Source organism: Schistocerca americana, chromosome 11, assembly GCF_021461395.2.
Source record: "Schistocerca americana isolate TAMUIC-IGC-003095 chromosome 11, iqSchAmer2.1, whole genome shotgun sequence".
Classification (NCBI taxonomy): domain Eukaryota; kingdom Metazoa; phylum Arthropoda; class Insecta; order Orthoptera; family Acrididae; genus Schistocerca; species Schistocerca americana.
In genome coordinates, this window is record NC_060129.1 from 81,702,949 (window position 1) to 81,721,755 (window position 18,807).

At 43.3% G+C, this 18,807-nt stretch overlaps 1 protein-coding gene across 1 annotated transcript in view; it reads left to right on the forward strand.

The window, feature by feature from the left end:
* The window catches only part of LOC124553637 (E3 ubiquitin-protein ligase MIB2), a 219,376-nt gene that overhangs the window by 154,920 nt on the left and 45,649 nt on the right, over positions 1-18,807 (forward strand). The window contains exon 13 of the mRNA XM_047127508.1: positions 1,122-1,314. Within this exon, the coding sequence (XP_046983464.1) occupies positions 1,122-1,314 (193 nt within the window). The remainder of the gene's footprint in view (positions 1-1,121; positions 1,315-18,807) is intronic.

Here is an 18,807-nt window from a genome sequence, read left to right on the forward strand (position 1 = left end):
CAATTCCCAAGTACTTGACACTTTCCACCTTCCTCACTTGTTCACCTCCAATCCTTATTCTGCTAGTTTTTACAGATTCCATCCCATACCGTCTCAAAGTTTCTTGTTTAAGCACCTGGCTGTTCCCGATTCTCCCTGTTGCTCTAGATCAAGTCGTCTGTGAACAGCATTGCTTTCACCTTACATACAAAGACAGTAACTTGTCCTCGAAATAACAGTAACTGTTGATGAGCGTGCAGCTTTTCCCTGGAATAAATGATGACTAACTGAAAACCTCAGCTGCCGACAGGTGTTGTTCATATACCTCGATGTGGACAGCTGAAAATGTGTGCCCCAACCGGGACTCGAACCTGGGATCTCCGGCTTACACGGCAGACGCTCTATCCGTCTGAGCCACCGAGGACACAGGTATATCGACAACACCTGTCTGCAGCTGAGGTTTTCAGTTAGTCGTCATTTATTTCAGGGAAAAGCTGCACTGTCATCAACAGTAACTGTTCTTTCGAGAACAAGTTACTGTCTTCGTATATATAGCTAAAGGCTACCCAGCCATTGACCTTAGTCTGTGCGAATGCGCACAGGTTGCCCAAACTCTTACGGAAATCGCCAAAGCGTGTGTGAGTAATGAGTGGTTGGGCAAATGTGTATAAGGTACAATACATATGTAGAATTGTGGACAGTTGGGAATTTGAGTCTCACGGGAAGCGTGCAAGGGATAAGTCCCTGCAGTCGCGCTATCCTCTGTGTCCTCGGTGGCTCAGACGGATAGAGCATCTGCCGTGTAAGCGGGAGAAACCCGGGTTCGAGTCCCGGTCAGGGCACACATTTTCAGCTGTCCACATCGAGGTACACCGACAACACCTGTCGGCAGCTGAGGTTTTCAGTTAGTCATCATTTATTCCTTTTACCGTGTTTTCTCCAATTTTTTCTGCTGCCTTCATCATTCCGAGACTACAATGTCAGTTTAACACCAAAACATCAGAATTAATATACTTCAGTTTGAACCGGGAAAAGCCGAGACCAAAACCGCACCCCACCGTAGGCAGCGGCCTCGTTTGCGAGACGGCGGTGCCGTCCCACACCCGGGCGACAGCCCCGTTTACGAGATCGGTACGTTGCAGTGCCACCGAGAGGCTGCTGCAGCGTGCCCGCCAGATGGTGGACGTCAAGAAGGACGACGGCTTCGCAGCACTGCACCTGGCCTGCCTCAACGGACACCGCGCCGTCGCGGAGACTCTGCTCTCGCTGGGCCGCGCCGACGTCGGGTTGCGCAACAATCGCAGGCAGACGGCGCTCCTGCTCGCAGTGTCGCAGGTGAGCACTGCCGGCTGTGTGGCTGCCGGGGCTGCGTCCCGAGGGCCCGCACCGCGCAAACTTAAAATTCTGACATCTGAGACAGAATGGCTGTCCGAGGAAGTGAAATGTGTAGTAGTGTCATTACACACGTAATAGTCAAAGTATCACACTACAGATGTGTTCACATATTAGACTAAAAGATATACAGGGTGTTTCAAAAATGACTTCATAACTTTAAAAATTAATATAAATCTATTGAAAGAAGATGTAGAGCTGGGTTTAGACTTATTTTGTAGGGAAACACATCAAGTGTTTTGACCTTTAACCCCGTATTTACTCGAATCTAAGCCGCACTTTTTTTCCGATTTTTGTAATCCGAAAAACTGCGTGCGGCTTAGTATCGAGTGCAAAGTAAGTGGAAGTTCTGAAAAATGTTAGTAGGTGCCGCCACAACTAACTTCTGCCGTCTAATATATGTAGCACAACACAGGCATGCTTTGCAGGCACAAAGATAAATACTGGCACCGAAGCCTATGCGTCAGCAAATAAATTAAAAGAAAGGTTGCAGAATGTAAACATTATGCCGTGTATTCTTTCGTGTTTGCTCCTATCTCATTTAAATCCTGTCTCCCTAATAAACTATGAAACTAGAGTGAGACAACAGCAAATGCGGAAGAATAGACGTATAATGTCATGTTTATATTCGTATTATTCTTATGCTGAATAGTGATACAGTCAGAAATGAAGCACGAATCTAAGATGACTCTAATTTCTGTGCAGAATGTAATGTAATGTAATGTACTAAAGAGGCGTCTGCAAAGATTTTCAAACGGAGAAAATTTTTCGCTAAACTCCCGTTCGGAACAAATTCTATCGTTCACAGTCTATTATTTGGTTCTTGTTCATCGTTATGAAAGAAAGCAGCAGTGTAAGTAACAACAAATAGCAGTCTCTTGTCGTTGGGTTATGAGACAATTCCTCTCTTTTTTTTTAATTGTAAGCCGTGGTAGCGCGCACAAAAGCAAGCCGTGCCGCAAGCGGCGACAAGTCGTAAACACTCATCATCAGAATGTGACAAACAATGTGTGATGCAGTACAATAATGCATTTTCAGCTTAGAGTGACGTAAACACCTATAACAAAGAGAACGGCACTTATCAGATCAAAGCAAAATAAGCAATTGATTCAAACCAGACGAACCACGTGAAAAAGGAAGGGTACCCGTATAAACACGAACGGAGCGCCTGACACATAGCAATGGCTACCTGGTAAAGCTTAACTGCTAAGCTTAAGATTCGAACCAAACTACTGTAATTGTATCTCCATCCATTCGACCTCAATTGTGTCTCATGTTACAATGGACCAAATTTGTTTCTATTTGGAGGGGCGGTCTAAAACTTTTCTCTCCCCTAGAATTTAGAGTCTCAAATTTCAGGAGCGGCTTAGATTCGGGGAATTTTTTTTTTTTTCTCCTGATTTCGAGTCTGTTTTCAGGTGCGGCTTAGATTCGAGTGCGGTTTAAATTCGAGTAAATACGGTAGAGATGTTGTATGTGGCTTCCGCTGGTTACCCTGCACACATCCCATCGGAAGTCAATTTCTTCCCAAACGCGCTGTAGCATTGCAGGTGTAACTTGGTCAGAGGTGGTCTAAATTCTTTCTCTAAGTTTAGGTAGAGAAGCCAGCACAGGAGATACAAACATGATCCCCTTGGTGAATCCCCATAAAGAAAAGATAGTGGTGTCAGGTCTGGGGCACGTGAGGGCCACGCAATTGGTACATCACGGTCAATCCACCGACCTGGAAAGCAGTCACTGAGAAAATCCCGGAAGGCAGCCGGGTAGTGGGGTGGTGCACCATCTTGCACGAAGTAAACATTTCATTCGTGGTCATCCTCATCGATCTGTGGTATCGAAAATTGTTGTGACATATTCAGGTACACTATCCTGTTGGTGGTTCTCGCATGGAAAAAGAAGGGTCGTACACTTTGTTCTTTTGCACGAAAAACATTCAGTTTAGGGCTATCACGGATGTGTTGCAATGTTTGACATGGATTTTCCCTTCCCAAATCCTACAGTTGTATGTGTTAACCTTGACACTTAAGTGAAAAGTTGACTTGTCAGAGAAGATGATTGTTGTCCAAAAAATGTTAATTCTCATGTAATCAATTCAACATATCTGCACAGAAGTTCTTGCTAGCAATTTTATCAGTGTCTTTTATTTCTTGTACGATTGTCAATCGGTGCAGTTTCAAATGCAAACGATTTCTCAACAGACTCCAAAAAGTCGTATGTGGGATTTGCAGTTCGCGAGATGCACACTGGGTCGATTTTGTAGGGATGTTGACAAAACGTTGTCTCACTCGCCCAACGACGTCATCAGATGTGCTCGGACGACCTGATGTTTTTCCGTGTCTTACCGAGCACCCTGTTTCCACAAAACATATATGCCACTCATAAATTGTAGGCCTACTAGGAGCATCTTCAGCGTGCCTGGTACAGAAATTACGCTGAACTGTTGTCACCGACTTCAATTCTTCAAACCAAAACACACGAGCTAGCACGCTCAGGTCCAGTGGAGGCAGCCATCTTTAATGCAACTTCCGCTAACGGTCCTTATGGTGCGATTTGTCTGTACCGGTCTACGCAAGACAAACTTGATGTATTTCCCTACAAATTGACACTACAGTCGTCTCTGTAGGTACTGTGAATTAATTTATATGAATTTTGAAAGTTGTGAAGTCCTTTTTAAACACCCTGTATTTTTAGTATTCCTAAGTTCACTGATATAAATATGAGGGAGAACAGTGTTATACCTGATTGGTTTTACTGGTTACTTCATTCTTGATTGATACTATGAGATTTTGGAGCACCTCGCTGATCACTGTTGTTTTCACAGTTGCCAACATTTGTCATTTTCCCTCCAGTCTGTGTTAGTGCAGGCTGGCAGTGCACAAACCATGCTACTGTGTTTACAGTACTGTTTCTGAAGTGAGCTTCAGCTTGGTTCTTATTCCACTAACTTGTTGTTACATTAACAAGACATTATATAACCTGTGAATCTGAATGTCTTTAGTATAGGTATACATCTTAAAGTTGCTAAAGAAAGTGATCTTATGGGAATATTTATGCACAGCAAGAAATTGCTGGCAGAATGAGAGTATCACAGAAAACTGTCAGCATAATCAAACTTTCAGTGTACGAATGTGGTGAATACGAGCCAAACAGAGAAGGAAAATGAGAACACTTACAATTGTGGCAATAGTGAACTGTAAACTTACTTCTACTGACTTGAGACATCATCTGAAATGTGTGGGTGTTGAAGTTTCTCTTGTGATGGTGAGGAGGAGGCCGTTTGAATGTGGTTTAAAAGCATATTGCTGGAAAAGACTTGGCAAACATATGTATAATGCTGTGGCAAATTGGGAATGAAATGTAAAATTCAGAGTTTGTGCTCCAAATTACAATGTTTGTTTTTTACGTTAAAGAAATGTATATTGGATGTTGGGATTGTTGAGGTCTCCTGTGGTAGTATTCACATCTTTTCTAATTTGGAATTTTGTATACACCCTCCAGGTTTGCTTCAGTTATGAAACAAGATCTCTTGGACAAACTATGGGAAATCTCGTACCGAGACACTAACATTAAAATGTTGATAAAAGCAAAATGAAACAGAATAAAAATGCCACTCAATAACAGAGGCATGCACACAAACATTGACTATACAAATGTAACCTGTACGTGGATGTATATGTGTGATAAATGTAAAGTTTTGTCGAAAAAGGTCCTCAGTCTAATAATTTGAATGCAGCTGTATGTAGCTTTTGGAACTATATTTCCTTTGTTACGGAAGTAAGAGGAAAGGGGTGGGAAGGTTAAAAAGGAAGGGCAGATCACTCAGAACCGAGGATGAGGGTAGAGAGAACTGAAGGGAGCAGTCAGAGTACATCAGAAATTGTATAGTGGTAAGCACTGAGCCAGTTTGAGTGCAGAGATGATCAGGACAGTGTGAGAAGTAAGGGCAGATTAGGAGGGAGAGAGTTAAGAACTAAGACAACAAGAAGTCACTAATTATATAAAAAGGAGAGACTGGGACGTGCTAACGAACATTTAGTCCACGAGGGTTTGGGGACGCGAGGATGTGTTGCGGCAAGTTCTTATCTCTGGAGTTCAGGGAAACTTCTATCAGATGGTAGTATCTAGATCCCAAATGCACTGTTTGTATTCTTCCACCCAGTACGAGTTGCCCAGAACTCCAAAGACGGGCACTTTTCCACCATTCTATCCCTCCATCGCCACACCCTCCTGGGGTCCGTTAACACGTCTGCCCCTCTTCTTTTTATGTTTTTCTACCTGGGGTACCCAGTGTTGCTCAGGAAGTTGATAACAGATTGTGTGGTAGCTGGAATAAAAGGATGAACTTTAAACTATGAGGTAAAATTTTTTTTATTGAAAACATATTTATAATACTCATTTCTAAACAATATTTTTCATTTTGTTACCCAGCATATATATGTACAGATTTTTGCGAGTTTACTAAGTCTTTTAGGTTGATGCTGCTATTTTTTTAAGTTTGTCTGTGGACTTCGTTAATCGTTAAACTGTAGGCTAAGTTGATTGGAAATTGTTCTTCGCTTTCTCTGCTACTCGCGCTGCCGATTCTCTTTTGTCGGGAACTTTAAGGTGCTTTTCACTCCTTTTCTGTTTCATTTTTTCACTGTTCTTTTTGTTTTCTCCATTTTACTTCAGAACTGGCAGTATCTCCTACACTAAGTACACTTCACACACCTTACACACTTTATTTTTGATTTATATTCAGCCACTGTATCACTTTGACTACTCGCACTTCACTGCTTTTATTCACTCTCTGCACTACTTTTTCAGTTCCTCCTGCGTCACCCATAAGAAACTGAGGTTCGAACCCACGACGGGTCTCACTTTATATACCCCAACTCGTGCGTAGCCCCACCAGTGGTGAATTCAAAAACATACCAAAAACACTTCAAATGATCCACAATGTTGCAGAACATTCCACAACATTAGTGTGTGTTCTGGAATGTTCCACAACGATGTGGAATTTTCCCGAACATTCTGGAATCTTCCCGAATGTTCCACGCTACCCCCGAACATTTCAGAATGTACCGGATCACTGTGTAACGTTCTGGAACATTCTGGAATGTTGTGGAATGCTCTCAAAAACTCTAAAATGTTCTAGAAATTTCTAGAGGGTGAAACTTCCCAGCCCTCATATCTTCGAAAGTATGCCCTTCAGATAAAAACAGGAACCTTCTTCACGGATGGCTATTGAGGGCTACCACACCGTATAACTCCCTCGACGCATTAGTGTTCTTTGTGTTTAGTGTCGTTACTGGGCACGGTACAGTACGTAAGGGGTGTACGGAGGACACAAAGGTGCTAAGTACTCGTGAAAGACACTATTATCAGTACCGACGGCATTCGAAAGGGGCCCCCCACTGTGGGCTTCATTTGGCCGAACAGTCGAATCGTGCAGTATCCAGATTTTCGAGGCATCTTACGTGACAGTGACTCAGTGTCAGACTGTGTGAGAACGTGAGGGCAGACACACTGGTCATTCGCATCTGACGGTCACGGGGAGGAATGACGTACTATGCGTCGAGTGCACGGTAACCTCTTCGAGTCCGTTTCTGCCGTCTGAGAAAAAGTAATGGACTCCCTGCGCAGACTCCCTGCGACATCCCTCACCGTCGGTCGGAGACCGGCAGCTGCAGGACTAGGGAATTACCATTTTAAAGCCACAAAGAAAATGTCCCCGTCTGGACTGGTGCCGTGGCTGGTGAGCACTTACCGGTGGGGAGCGGCGGATCGCTGTTCTGCTCTAACCCCAGGATGACGGTCGTTGCTAATTGTGGCAGCGGCCTGGAAAGATGTCTCATTTTTCCACACTTCTGGAGAGGCATAGCAGTGTTACTTATGGTATTGTCAAATATGACTTGGTCACAGATTATAGTGACTGAGGAAATCTGGCAAAAGGGACGTCACAGACAGCACGTGTCCTCACCTTTCACCTCGCGTCCGATTGTATTGCGGTGCCAGTTTTTGACAGGACAGTACTCCTCCACAGATGGCGCGTGTGTGATGTCGAGCTACTCCTGTGGCCGGCGAGACTCGCAGATCCGTTCGCGATAGGACGCGCGTGGGACGAGCTCGGACGTCGCCCGGTCTTAGCGCCGGTATCTGGGATATCGGTGACCGGTTAGAGCAGTTGAGGCCCGGCGTCCTTCGGGAGAGGATACCACGATCGGGCCAGTGGGGTTGCAATGTTACATTGATAAGTGAGCTCTTTCTACAGAGACCTTTTTGAGTGTGACTCGATTTTGTAATCGGTGAAATAACATCACTTAATGTCTCAACTCGTGAAATTTCATTTCGTCGTCATCACTTTATATTGACTCTTTTTCCTGTCTTAATACTTACTTGTATTATTCATCTCTACCTTGCCACATCTGTCTTTACTTCTCATTCTGTCATTATCATCTCTGCACCAAAGTTGGCTCAGTGCTTATCGGCGTACTTTCTCTGGCCTATTCTCTGTAGTCCTTCCCCACTTCCGGTCTGCTGTCATCTTCACTACAGGTGGGTCCCTTCCCCAACCTAGCTGTCTCCGATCCGCGAGGAAGGAACTATTACTTCTGATACCAAAGTAGGGTGTACCTTCTTTTATGTACCTACTGATAGCACTACACATTTTGCCTCCTGAAGGTAAACCAGAAACTCCGTCTTATTAGTTTTCTCGGTTGAATTTTCCTCGATACAAAAGAAATCTATTTTAATACTGTGGTGTGCATCCCCTTATGATGTAGCAATTATTTTATATGGGTTTATTTGGCTGAATTTTTGAGTGGATAGCTGATAGAAACTCAGTCGGCATTCACCTCCCGAACACTGCATTCCGTCGCTAGACTCTCAGTGGTTGCGAGATAGCTGTGTGGCATTCCACTTCACAAAATTGCTCAGGCTTTCAGAAGGACAATTAATGGAATCCTGACAACTTGAAGTCAGTTCAGTCATTCAGAATGTCGATTTCTTCCAACCTCATTTCATCAGAGCTGGGAGCTGTGAATTTATTTCTTTCCCCGTTCTCTTCTCTTCACTAGACATGGATTCTTCCGCTCTTAAAGCTGAGAAAAGTGGTCTTCTACTACTTATCACTCAGTGTTGTCTTGGTCTTAAACATATTAATTAGCTACTTTGACAAGGCTATGATTTCCCAAAATTGTGCTCTGAAATGAGGTCCATTTTGTCAGGCATTTCGGCCACCACACACAGAAAAGCTTTTCATTGCCCACCCGATCTCGATAATATCTTCGTCAGACTGTTCGCTGCTTCTGCTCCCGTGTCTCTACCCTACGGCTCCTACCCCTGTGACCATCCCCACTGCAAGACTTGCCCTATGCATGCTCCTGCTACCACTAATGCCAGCTCTGTAACTGGCAAAGCATATACTACCAAAGGGAGAGCCACGTGTGAAATGACATGTTGTATACCTGTTCTTTTGTAAACACTGTTCTGTCTTTTACATCAGCATGACTAGTGCCAAGTTATCAGTTAGGATGAATGGGCATAAGCAGAGGGTGTACCAGGTGTACTGGTATGAAATGAGCGTTAAGATACAAATGTGTTGATAGGGAACATTTATTGTCAACGAGCCTTATTTTTATTTTATTTTATTATTATTATTATTATTACTATTTTTTTTATTTTTTTTGACATCTGTCAAAGATATTTAGTATGCATCAAGTCATGGAACAAGCAACATATGTTTTCATCGTGTTAACAATGTCGAATTTTATACCAGAAAGTGATGATTTGCGGAAAGCATTAATTTTTTTGTTTTCATTTGAAAAAAAGTGCTGCAGAGTCACCTCGAATGCTTGTCGAGGCATATGGTGATCGTGTTCTATTAGAAGCAACATGCAAAAGATGGTTTCAACAGTTCAGAAATAATGATTTTGATGTAAGTAATGAAGAACGTGGAAAACCACCAATAAAGTTCGAAGATGCAGAATTGCAAGCAATATTGGATGAAGATGATACTTTGAGTCAGAAGCAAATGGCAGCAATGCTAAATGTTGCACAACAATCAATTTCTGACCATTCGAAAGCTATGGGAAAGATCCAAAAGTGTGGAAAACGGGTGCCACACGAATTGAATGAAAGACAGATGGAAAACCGAAAAACCATTTGTCAAATTTTGCTTCAAAGACATGAAAGAAAATAAATTTTGCATCGAATTGTTACTGGCGATGAAAAATGGATTTATTTTAAGAATCCTAAACGGGAAAAATTGTGAGTTAATCTGGGACAACCGTCAACATCGACTGCAAAACCAGATCGTTTCGGCAAGACGACAATGCTCTGTGTTCAGTGGGATCAGAAAGGTGTGGTGTATCACGAGCTTCTAAAACCCAGTGGAACTGTGAATACTAATCGCTACAGACAACAAGTGATCAATTTGAACCATGCATTGATTGAAAAAAAGACCAGAATGGGCCAGAAGACACGGCAAAGAAATTTTTTTACATGACAATGCACCTGCACACAAAGCAAAACTGGTTCAGGATTCAATCAAAACACTCGGCTGATAGCTGCTACCACACCCGCCGTATTCACCAGACTTGGCCCCTTCCGACTACCATTTGTTTTCATCAACAGGACACGCATTGGCTGAGGAACACTTCGATTCCTACGAAGAAGTCGAAAATTGGGTGTCTGATTGCTTTGCTTCAAAAGACGAACATTTCTATTTGTGTGGTGTCCACAAATTGCCAGAAAGGTGGTCAAAATGTATAGAAAGCAATGGTCAGTACTTTGAATAAAATGTTTTTACTTTTCAATTCAAAATTAGTGTTTCATTTTCACAAAAAAAAACGCTCATTTCATACCGGTACACCTGGTATACTAGCAATACACAGTATCCTGTTGTAGAGCCTGCAGTGCAACATAACAGTGAGACTTCGGCGCCCGTTTCACCATATGCGCCATCTGGATCCTCCCCTCAGAAACCAGTTTCTCAGAACTCCACACGTGGCAACTGGTGCTACCTCGTGTCCTCGGTTCTCGCCACCCAGCTAGCCTTAATTTATGTTATTTCTTCACTATTGGCATTTCTTCACAGTAAAAATTCTTTCTTCACTTCATTTTGGTTTTCTGTGTCTTTAATTTTCCGATCTGTTTATTTTTCGCCGCACCACTCCCACGTTTGCAGTTAGCTTTTTGCTCGTGTTAACTCGTGCATGATGTTTTGACAGTAATCTCTGTCTTTCATATTACTCTATCTTCCACTTTTTATGCTCTGAGTTTTTCAAATCTTGTCTGATGCAGTCCTGAACAATCAGTCTTTGCTTCTCATCCCATCTAGTAAGTGTCCACTGACCTGGACTTCTGGGCTACTTTTCCGAACTCTAATTCTTTTTCCTAAACCTCAGCAGTCCTCTTCCTGCCCCTTCGAGTCTTCTGCCAGGAGGAGGAGCCACGTGCTCCGAAAGTTGGCAACCTTTAATACTTTTATGTGTTTGTTCTACTACTGCCACTTGGTGAGTAGATTTTTTTTTTTTTTTTATCTACACATTCACGCTATATTTTCAAATATTGATTATTTTTGTTAATATACTGATCCTTACATTTGATGTTTTGGTGCCAATCTATCCATGTTTGATGTCAAGTCAGTCGTGACGCTTCTGCTGAACTTTGCCTTACAGAACTTTGAGAATTGAGATCTGTGTAACATAGCATTTACAGTTTCTGGTTCCAGGACATTCTGAAAATTTTGTAGAATATCTTCCATCTCTTTTGCTCATCTGTCTTCCTCACATATTTCTGCTACCCACTGGGATACCCAACACTGAAAAAATTTTGAAGCTATCTCTTTCTCCTCATTAGAAAATAATGTGCTAGAAAGAGAAATTCCATCTTGCTGTATATTTGCACCCCCTACTCGTGATCGTAAACCGGTTACGGCATCGATGATTTCAGCCGTAAATAGAAATATTAAAAAAGGTAGGAAGATTTTTCTGTTTAGCAAAAGTGACAAAAAGCAGATTACAGAGTACCTGACGGCTCAACACAAAAGTTTTGTCTCAAGTACAGATGGTGTTGAGGATCAGTGGACAAAGTTCAAAACCATCGTACAATATGCGTTAGATGAGTATGTGCCAAGCAAGATTGTAAGAAATGGAAAAGAGCCACCGTGGTACAACAACCGAGTTAGAAAACTGCTGCGGAAGCAAAGGGAACTTCCCAGCAACCATAAACATAGGCAAAGCCTTGCAGACAAACAAAAACTACGCGAAGTGAAATGTAGTGTGAGGAGGGCTATGCGAGAGGCGTTCAATGAATTCGAAAGTAAAGTTCTATGTACTGACTTGGCAGAAAATCCTAAGAAATTTTGGTCTTACGTCAAAGCCGTAGGTGGAACAAAACAAAATGTCCAGACACTCTGTGACCAAAATGGTACTGAAACAGAGGATGACAGACTAAAGGCCGAAATACTAAATGTCTTTTTCCAAAGCTGTTTCACAGAGGAAGACTACACTGTAGTTCCTTCTCTAGATTGTCGTACAGATGACAAAATGGTAGATATCGAAATGGACGACAGAGGGATAGAGAAATAATTAAAATCGCTCAAAAGAGGAAAGGCCGCTGGACCTGATGGGATACCAGTTCGATTTTACACAGCTCAGCAGTGTGGGATCCATACCAGATAGGGTTGATAGAAGAGATGGAGAAGATCCAATGAAGAGCAGCGCGCTTCGTTGCAGGATCATTTAGTAATCGCGAAAGCGTTACGGAGATGATAGATAAACTCCAGTGGAAGACTCTGCAGGAGAGACGCTCAGTAGCTCGGTACAGGCTTTTGTTAAAGTTTCGAGAACATACCTTTACCGAAGAGTCGAGCAGTATATTGCTCCCTCCTACGTATATCTCGCGAAGAGACCATGAGGATAAAATCAGAGAGATTAGAGCCCACACAGAGGCGTACCGACAATCCTTCTTTCCCGAACAATACGAGACTGGAATAGAAGGGAGAACCGATAGAGGTACTCAGGGTACCCTCCACCACACACCGTCAGGTGGCTTGTGGAGTATGGATGTAGATGTAGATGTACTCAAACAGCCATTGTTACTAAATTTTCTCAAATATATCAATGAAGGATATTCTGCAGTTCCATAGCTCTTAGTTATCCTATTTTTTACTCTTATGACCACTGGTAAAAATATTATGGATAAATGTTTGTATTAGATTATTTTCATTGCAAAGAAAAAGTTGTTCTTCAAACTATGTTTTTACAATTCTCCTTTCAGGATCTTGAGAAGTACTCTGAAAAATACTGAATTTTGTAGTCTTCAGTGAAAGTACTTGGGACCTAGCACTCCAAAATTTCAATAATCCGAATTTTGGAGCATTGCTTGCCTTGCACTTGGCCCTGTCGAATGTTTTGTTGCAATATCGTTCAGTGACACACCTGTCTTTCGTAACGAAGTAGTAGACTCTCCACTTGCCGTGTACTGTGGGGCTGTTCCACCTGTCTGCCATCACTCCTAGCTCTGTTGCACACATCTCCACATGTATGCTAAACACTTGGATGAATTTCTGCAGCAGATTTTTTTGTCTTAAATGAGACATTCAAAGACAGCACGTAGTTGAAACAAAACATCATCAATGTCAATCGTTTTGTGAATACAGGGTGTTTCAGAAATAGGTGCCGCACAGAGTGGCTGTGTGGTTTGAGATGCCAAGTCACAGATTACGCGGCCCCTCCCACTGGAGGTTCGAGTCCTGTGTGTGTGTGTGTGTGTGTGTGTGTGTGTGTGTGTGTGTGTGTGTTTTGTTCTAGTTTAAGTAGTGTGTAAGTCTACGGACCGATGACCTCAGCAGTTTGGTCCTTTCGGAATTCACACACACATGAACATATACAGGGTGTCCCATTTATCTTGACCACCCTATTGTATTGTATTGTATGTTAACCGGGGGCCTAGAAACGATGGAGAGGCTCCGCCCCCACAGCCGCAGTGGTCCGCAACCCCACGTGACTACTGCAGTCCACTTCACCCCTCCACTGCCCCACACCGAACCCAGGATTATTGTGCGGTTCAGCGTCCGGTGGAACCCCCCCCCCCCACTGTCCCCCCACCCCCACCCCCACCCCACCCCGCTCTCCCGAGGAATCTCACGCACCAGACAAGTGTAACACCTATGTTTCTGTGGTAGAGTAATGGTGTTGTACGCATACATGGAGAACTTGTTTGCGCAGCAATTGCCGACATAGTGTAGCTGAGGCGGAATAAGGGGAACCGGCCTGCATTCGCCGAGGCAGATGGAAAACCACCTAAAAACCATCCACAGACTGGCCGACTCACCGAACCTTGACACAAGTCCACCGGGCGGATTCGTGCCGGGGACCAGGCGCTCCTTCCCAGTCCGGAAAGCTGTGCGTTAGACCGCACGGCTAACCACCCTAAATAACTGTTTGTCCAGATGCAAATTACAAAATGTTTCAAGCAAATGTTCTTTAGCTGTCAGGGGGACATCAGCATGATTGCCTTTGTTGTAGCTTTGTTTTTTACAAAGATACCAACAGCGGTATCACTTTTCTAAATGGCACCCTGTGTTTTTTATTCGGTAATTCTTTCCTCTCCTAAAGATCTATTCAGAAATGTATAAATGTATCACAGTGTACCATTCACTGAAAAAACGACGTTATTAATTACATAACACTACATTGACTTTTGAGTCCGGGATCACAAACTTGTCCACTTGCTGGAGTTGTCAGAAAACAAATGAAAACCAAATAAAAATGTAACACACAGTTGACTTTGACTCTCCTGTACCATTGCTCAGGAGTAGAACATACAAAGGCACTCAAAGTGGTGACCCTGGACAACGATACACTGGTGCACTCACTGAATGAAAGAATTATTTACTGCTTCCAGTGCTGCCTGCTGAAGAGAATTACAAGCAAGCACGATACATTCCTGCATATCCTTTGGAGTTGTTGGAATATCGCGATAGACAATGTCTTTAATGCATACCCAAAGAAAAAAGTCCAGAGGATTTGAATCGGGAGACGTAGCAGGCCAAGTAACTGTTGCTTCTCGACCAATCAATCTGGCAGGATACTTTCGGTTCAGAACATGACGTGCACATGAGGCATTATGTGCTGGACATCCATCGTGTTGATACCACATCACCATTCTGGTTCTTACCGCCACTTCATCCGGAAGAGGAGGAACAATTCGTCTGAGGAAGTTGGCATACGCTGTGCCGTTTACACTACCATTGATGAAATAGGGCCAATAATTGTAGCACCGAGCATCCCTCACCAAATGTTAACTCTCCATTGACACTAATGTTCCACCTGTCTAAGCCGTCGTGGGTTGTCGCTGGACAAATAATGCACGTTCCTTGTATTTGCCTGTCCTTTGTTTGAGGAGGAACATTCATCAGTAAATAGAACTTTGGGGAAGAAGTTCGGGTTGGTGAGGATTTGCTGCTGTGCCCACCGACAGTACTGTACACGATTCTGGAAATCATTCCCGTGCAGTTTTTAATGTAGGTGTACATGGTAAGAATGGAAGCGGTGACGTGTAAGAATATCACTTACACTAGTTTTAGGAATGCCAATCTCATGTTCAAGCTGTTGTGTGCCCACATGTGAATTCATAGTAAAGAAAGTGAGAACAATAACTTCAGCAGCACCGAGCGAGGTGGCGCAGTGGTTAGCACACTGGACTCGCATTCGGGAGGACGATTGTTCAATCCTGTCTCCAGCCATCCTGATTTAGGTTTTCCGTGATTTGCCTAAATCGTTTCAGGCAAATGCCGGGATGGTTCCTTTGAAAGGGCACGGCCGATTTCCTTCCCCATCCTTCCCTAACCCGAGCTTGCGCTCTGTCTCTAATGACCTCATTGTCGACGGGACGTTAAACAACACTAACCTAACTGCAGCAGCTTCGTCTGTGCGAGTGCTACGATGATTGCGTTGTCGTGGGTTGAAACTTCCCATTTCCTGCAGCATCACAACAAGACGAGAAAACATCTGTTGGGAAGGTGGGTTCTTTTGAGGATATTGCTCTGTACTGTTCTGCTGCTTGCGTAATATTTCGCCAACCATCATCATCATCAACAACAACAACAACAATAACAATAAAAGAAATTTTATGCTGATGCAGTTTGTAAGGAGGACAGACTTTACTGCATGCCTACTCTGCACAACAGTATTGAAAAGGACTAAACTACTGTAATAAATCTACCCGTACATAAGAAAACAGTATTGCAATTGCTGTTCTGCTAACTTACATTCACCATACATGAGTAGCATTTCTACCTTCTCTTCATTGGCCTACATTCTATTCCCACAAATCTTCAACTAACAATGATTGACGGAATGATGGGTGTGCATTCTACTTATGTTTACGTTTGTCCTCTGTCAACGTCAGCACGTGGATGTGGTCCATTACCCCGAGTACCTGCACTAAGCGCTGGGAGTGTCAACGTCAGTGTTGTGTTTGAGTGAGTGGTACACTGTGATAAATTTTTTAATAGGTCTTTAGAAGAGGAAATGAATTACTGAATAAAAAATACAGGGTGCCATTTTAGAAGGTCATACCGCTGTTCATATCTTTGTAAAAAACAAAGCTACTACGAAGCCAGTCGTGCTGATTGGTGTCCCCCGACGGCTAAAGAACATCTGCTTGAAACATTTTGTGATTTGCTTCTGGACAAACAGTTATTTAGGGTGGTCAAGACAAATGGGACACCCTGTACAGAAATAGAGGGCATGGTTTTAGATATGTATTCCCCATTTATATAAAGAAGAATGTCAGCTCATTTGTTTTCTTTGTAATTCATATGAATTTACAGTTTTATTCTGATCTTGATGAAATTTTGAACACTTTACGTTCAAGACAAGAGGGAGATCACTGCCTACATAAGAGTTCATAATCCATAACAAGAAGTAAGCAGTCAGTTGCGTAAAAGAAATTTAATTTCTGTACCGATTTCAGACACTCAGTGCAGTGCCCTTCTTCGGAAGGTTATATGCATCGCATTATTTGTGAATATCGGCAATAAGATGCATACGGTAAAATGTCACAACCAGGTGGTTCATAGCATCTACAAAATTAGTATAAAGAAGCAAAACAATTGCAGAGATCTTACCTGCAGCACTGGGCACTGCAGCTAGTAGACGATAAAAGAACTTTATTAAAACACGTCCTGAAGTGCTCGGTTTCGTATGACTGTTGGAGACGGTTGCGGGAGCAGCAGTTGTGTCCTTAACATTTGCAATGTGTACGGACCCTGTCAGCAGTAGATCACCCTCCACACATTACATTCTGTGAATGGTGCGGGCAGAAGTGTGCTGCAGATTCTTTAGACTTTCTGCCGTAACATTATTTGCAGATGGTAGTGCGGTTCACATGAGTGGCATCACTGAGTTTGGTTCTCCCTCAGTTTTTTGGCCGCTATCATTGGTGATCAATTAGTTGGGTCCTATTTACTTGTAAACATAATTATGGGGCAGGTGTACACAGACCTCCTGGAAAACATCATATCTCATGCTGTTGACAGCACTCCACTGTCTGTTTATCTACGAGCTCATTTCTTGCATTGTGGCACTTTTGTACACTTCAGTCGTATGGCCCAGCAGCGTTTGTATTGAAAGTTTCCTGCTTCTACGGATTGCTCGCCCTTCTCACTCACATTATGTGAGCCGTATCGTTTTCTACTTGTGGAGCATTTGTCGGTTTATTTGTCTCTGTTGCCTGAGACGGAATCTGTTCGGAATGAAATTGTGGCAGGTTGTAACGAAATATGCAGAACTCCTGGAGTTTGGGATTGGGTTCCTCAGCCGTGAGGCATCGATGTGGGGTCTGTATTCGAACAGGAGATAGAAATTTTCGAACATCTTCTTTAAAAGCAACAGCTTGCAGCAGGAAAAGCATTCTGGTGAATATCGGTGTTTTGGAGGCCATAACCTTGAAACCAAACAATTCTGGACACGTGTTGTAATGAAATTTTTTTTCAGTGGATTTCTTTCCAATGCCCCACAGCATACATGCGATTGAAGAATGGGTTATTTTATTTTAACTACAATGTTTTTGCTGCACTATTTATTTATGTACTTCTAGTGATACAAGTTACAGGATGAGCTCATTTTGGTGTTTCGCCATTATCGAGTGTACCTGTGAAGATGCCATTATAGGTATAAGATTGTTCCTAACATCTGTGTTAGTCTGTGTCTACACAAGACACCTAATTCTTACATCTTAGCCGGTACGATTTGGATCGTATGGCATCTTGGAGTTTAAATGTTGACTGTCATATAGTTACGATACACTAAAAACGTCACAAGTTACCTCCTAATTTCGTACCAGACCTCCTTTTGCCCAGCCCAGTGCAGCAACTTGACGTGACAGGGGCTGAACGAGTCATCGAAAGTGACGTGCAGAAATATTGAGCAGTGCTACCTGTATAGCTGTCCGTAATTGCGAAAGTGCTCGCAGTGCAGGGCTTTCTTCACGAACTGACCTGTCGAATCTCTCCCGTAAATGTTCTACGGGATTCGTGTCGTGCAGTCTGGATGTCCAATTCGTTCACTCTAATTGTCCAAGATCTTCTTCAAACTGGCAAAGAATAATTACGGTCTGGTGACATGGCGCATTGTCACCTGTAAAAATTCCACCGTTGTTTGGGAACGTGAAGCCTGTGAATGGCTGCAAATGGTCAGTGATCAGTTCAGTTGGAGCAGAGGACCCACTCCGTCTATTGAAACACAGCCCACACCGTTTTGGAGCCACCACCGGCTTGCACAGGTCCTTGTTGACAACTCGGATCCGTGGCGTTGTAGGGTCTGCATCACACTCGAACCCTACTGTAAGCTCTTACCGACAGAAATCGGCACTCGTCTGACCGTGCTACGGCTTTGCAGCTGCCTAGGATCCAACTGATGTAGTCGACGAGCACAGGAGAGGCTCTGCGGGCAATGTCGTACTGTTAGCTGAGGCATTCACGTCAGTTGTCTGCCGCCGTAGCCCATCAGTGCCAAATTTCGCTGCACTGTCCTAACAGATACGTTTGTCAAACGTCCCACATTGAGTTCAAGCTACTGCTCTCGGTTGGTAAGTGAAGGCCATTGTACACTGCGTTGTCCAGGGTGAGAGAGAGGTAGTGCACGGAATTTGGTATTTTCGGCACACTTTTGACAGAGTGAATATCGGAAAATTGAATTCCCTAACGATTTTGGACACAGGATATCTCGTGCGTCTTGCTCTAATTACCATTACACATTCAAAGTCTGTTAATTCCCGTCATGCCACTATTGTCACATTGGGCGCCTTTTCACGTGAATCAAACAATGGTTCAAATGACTCTGAGCACTTTGGCACTTAACATCTGTGGTCGCCAGTCCCCTAGAACTTAGAACTACTTAAACCTAACTAACCTAAGGACATCACACACATCCGTGCCCGAGG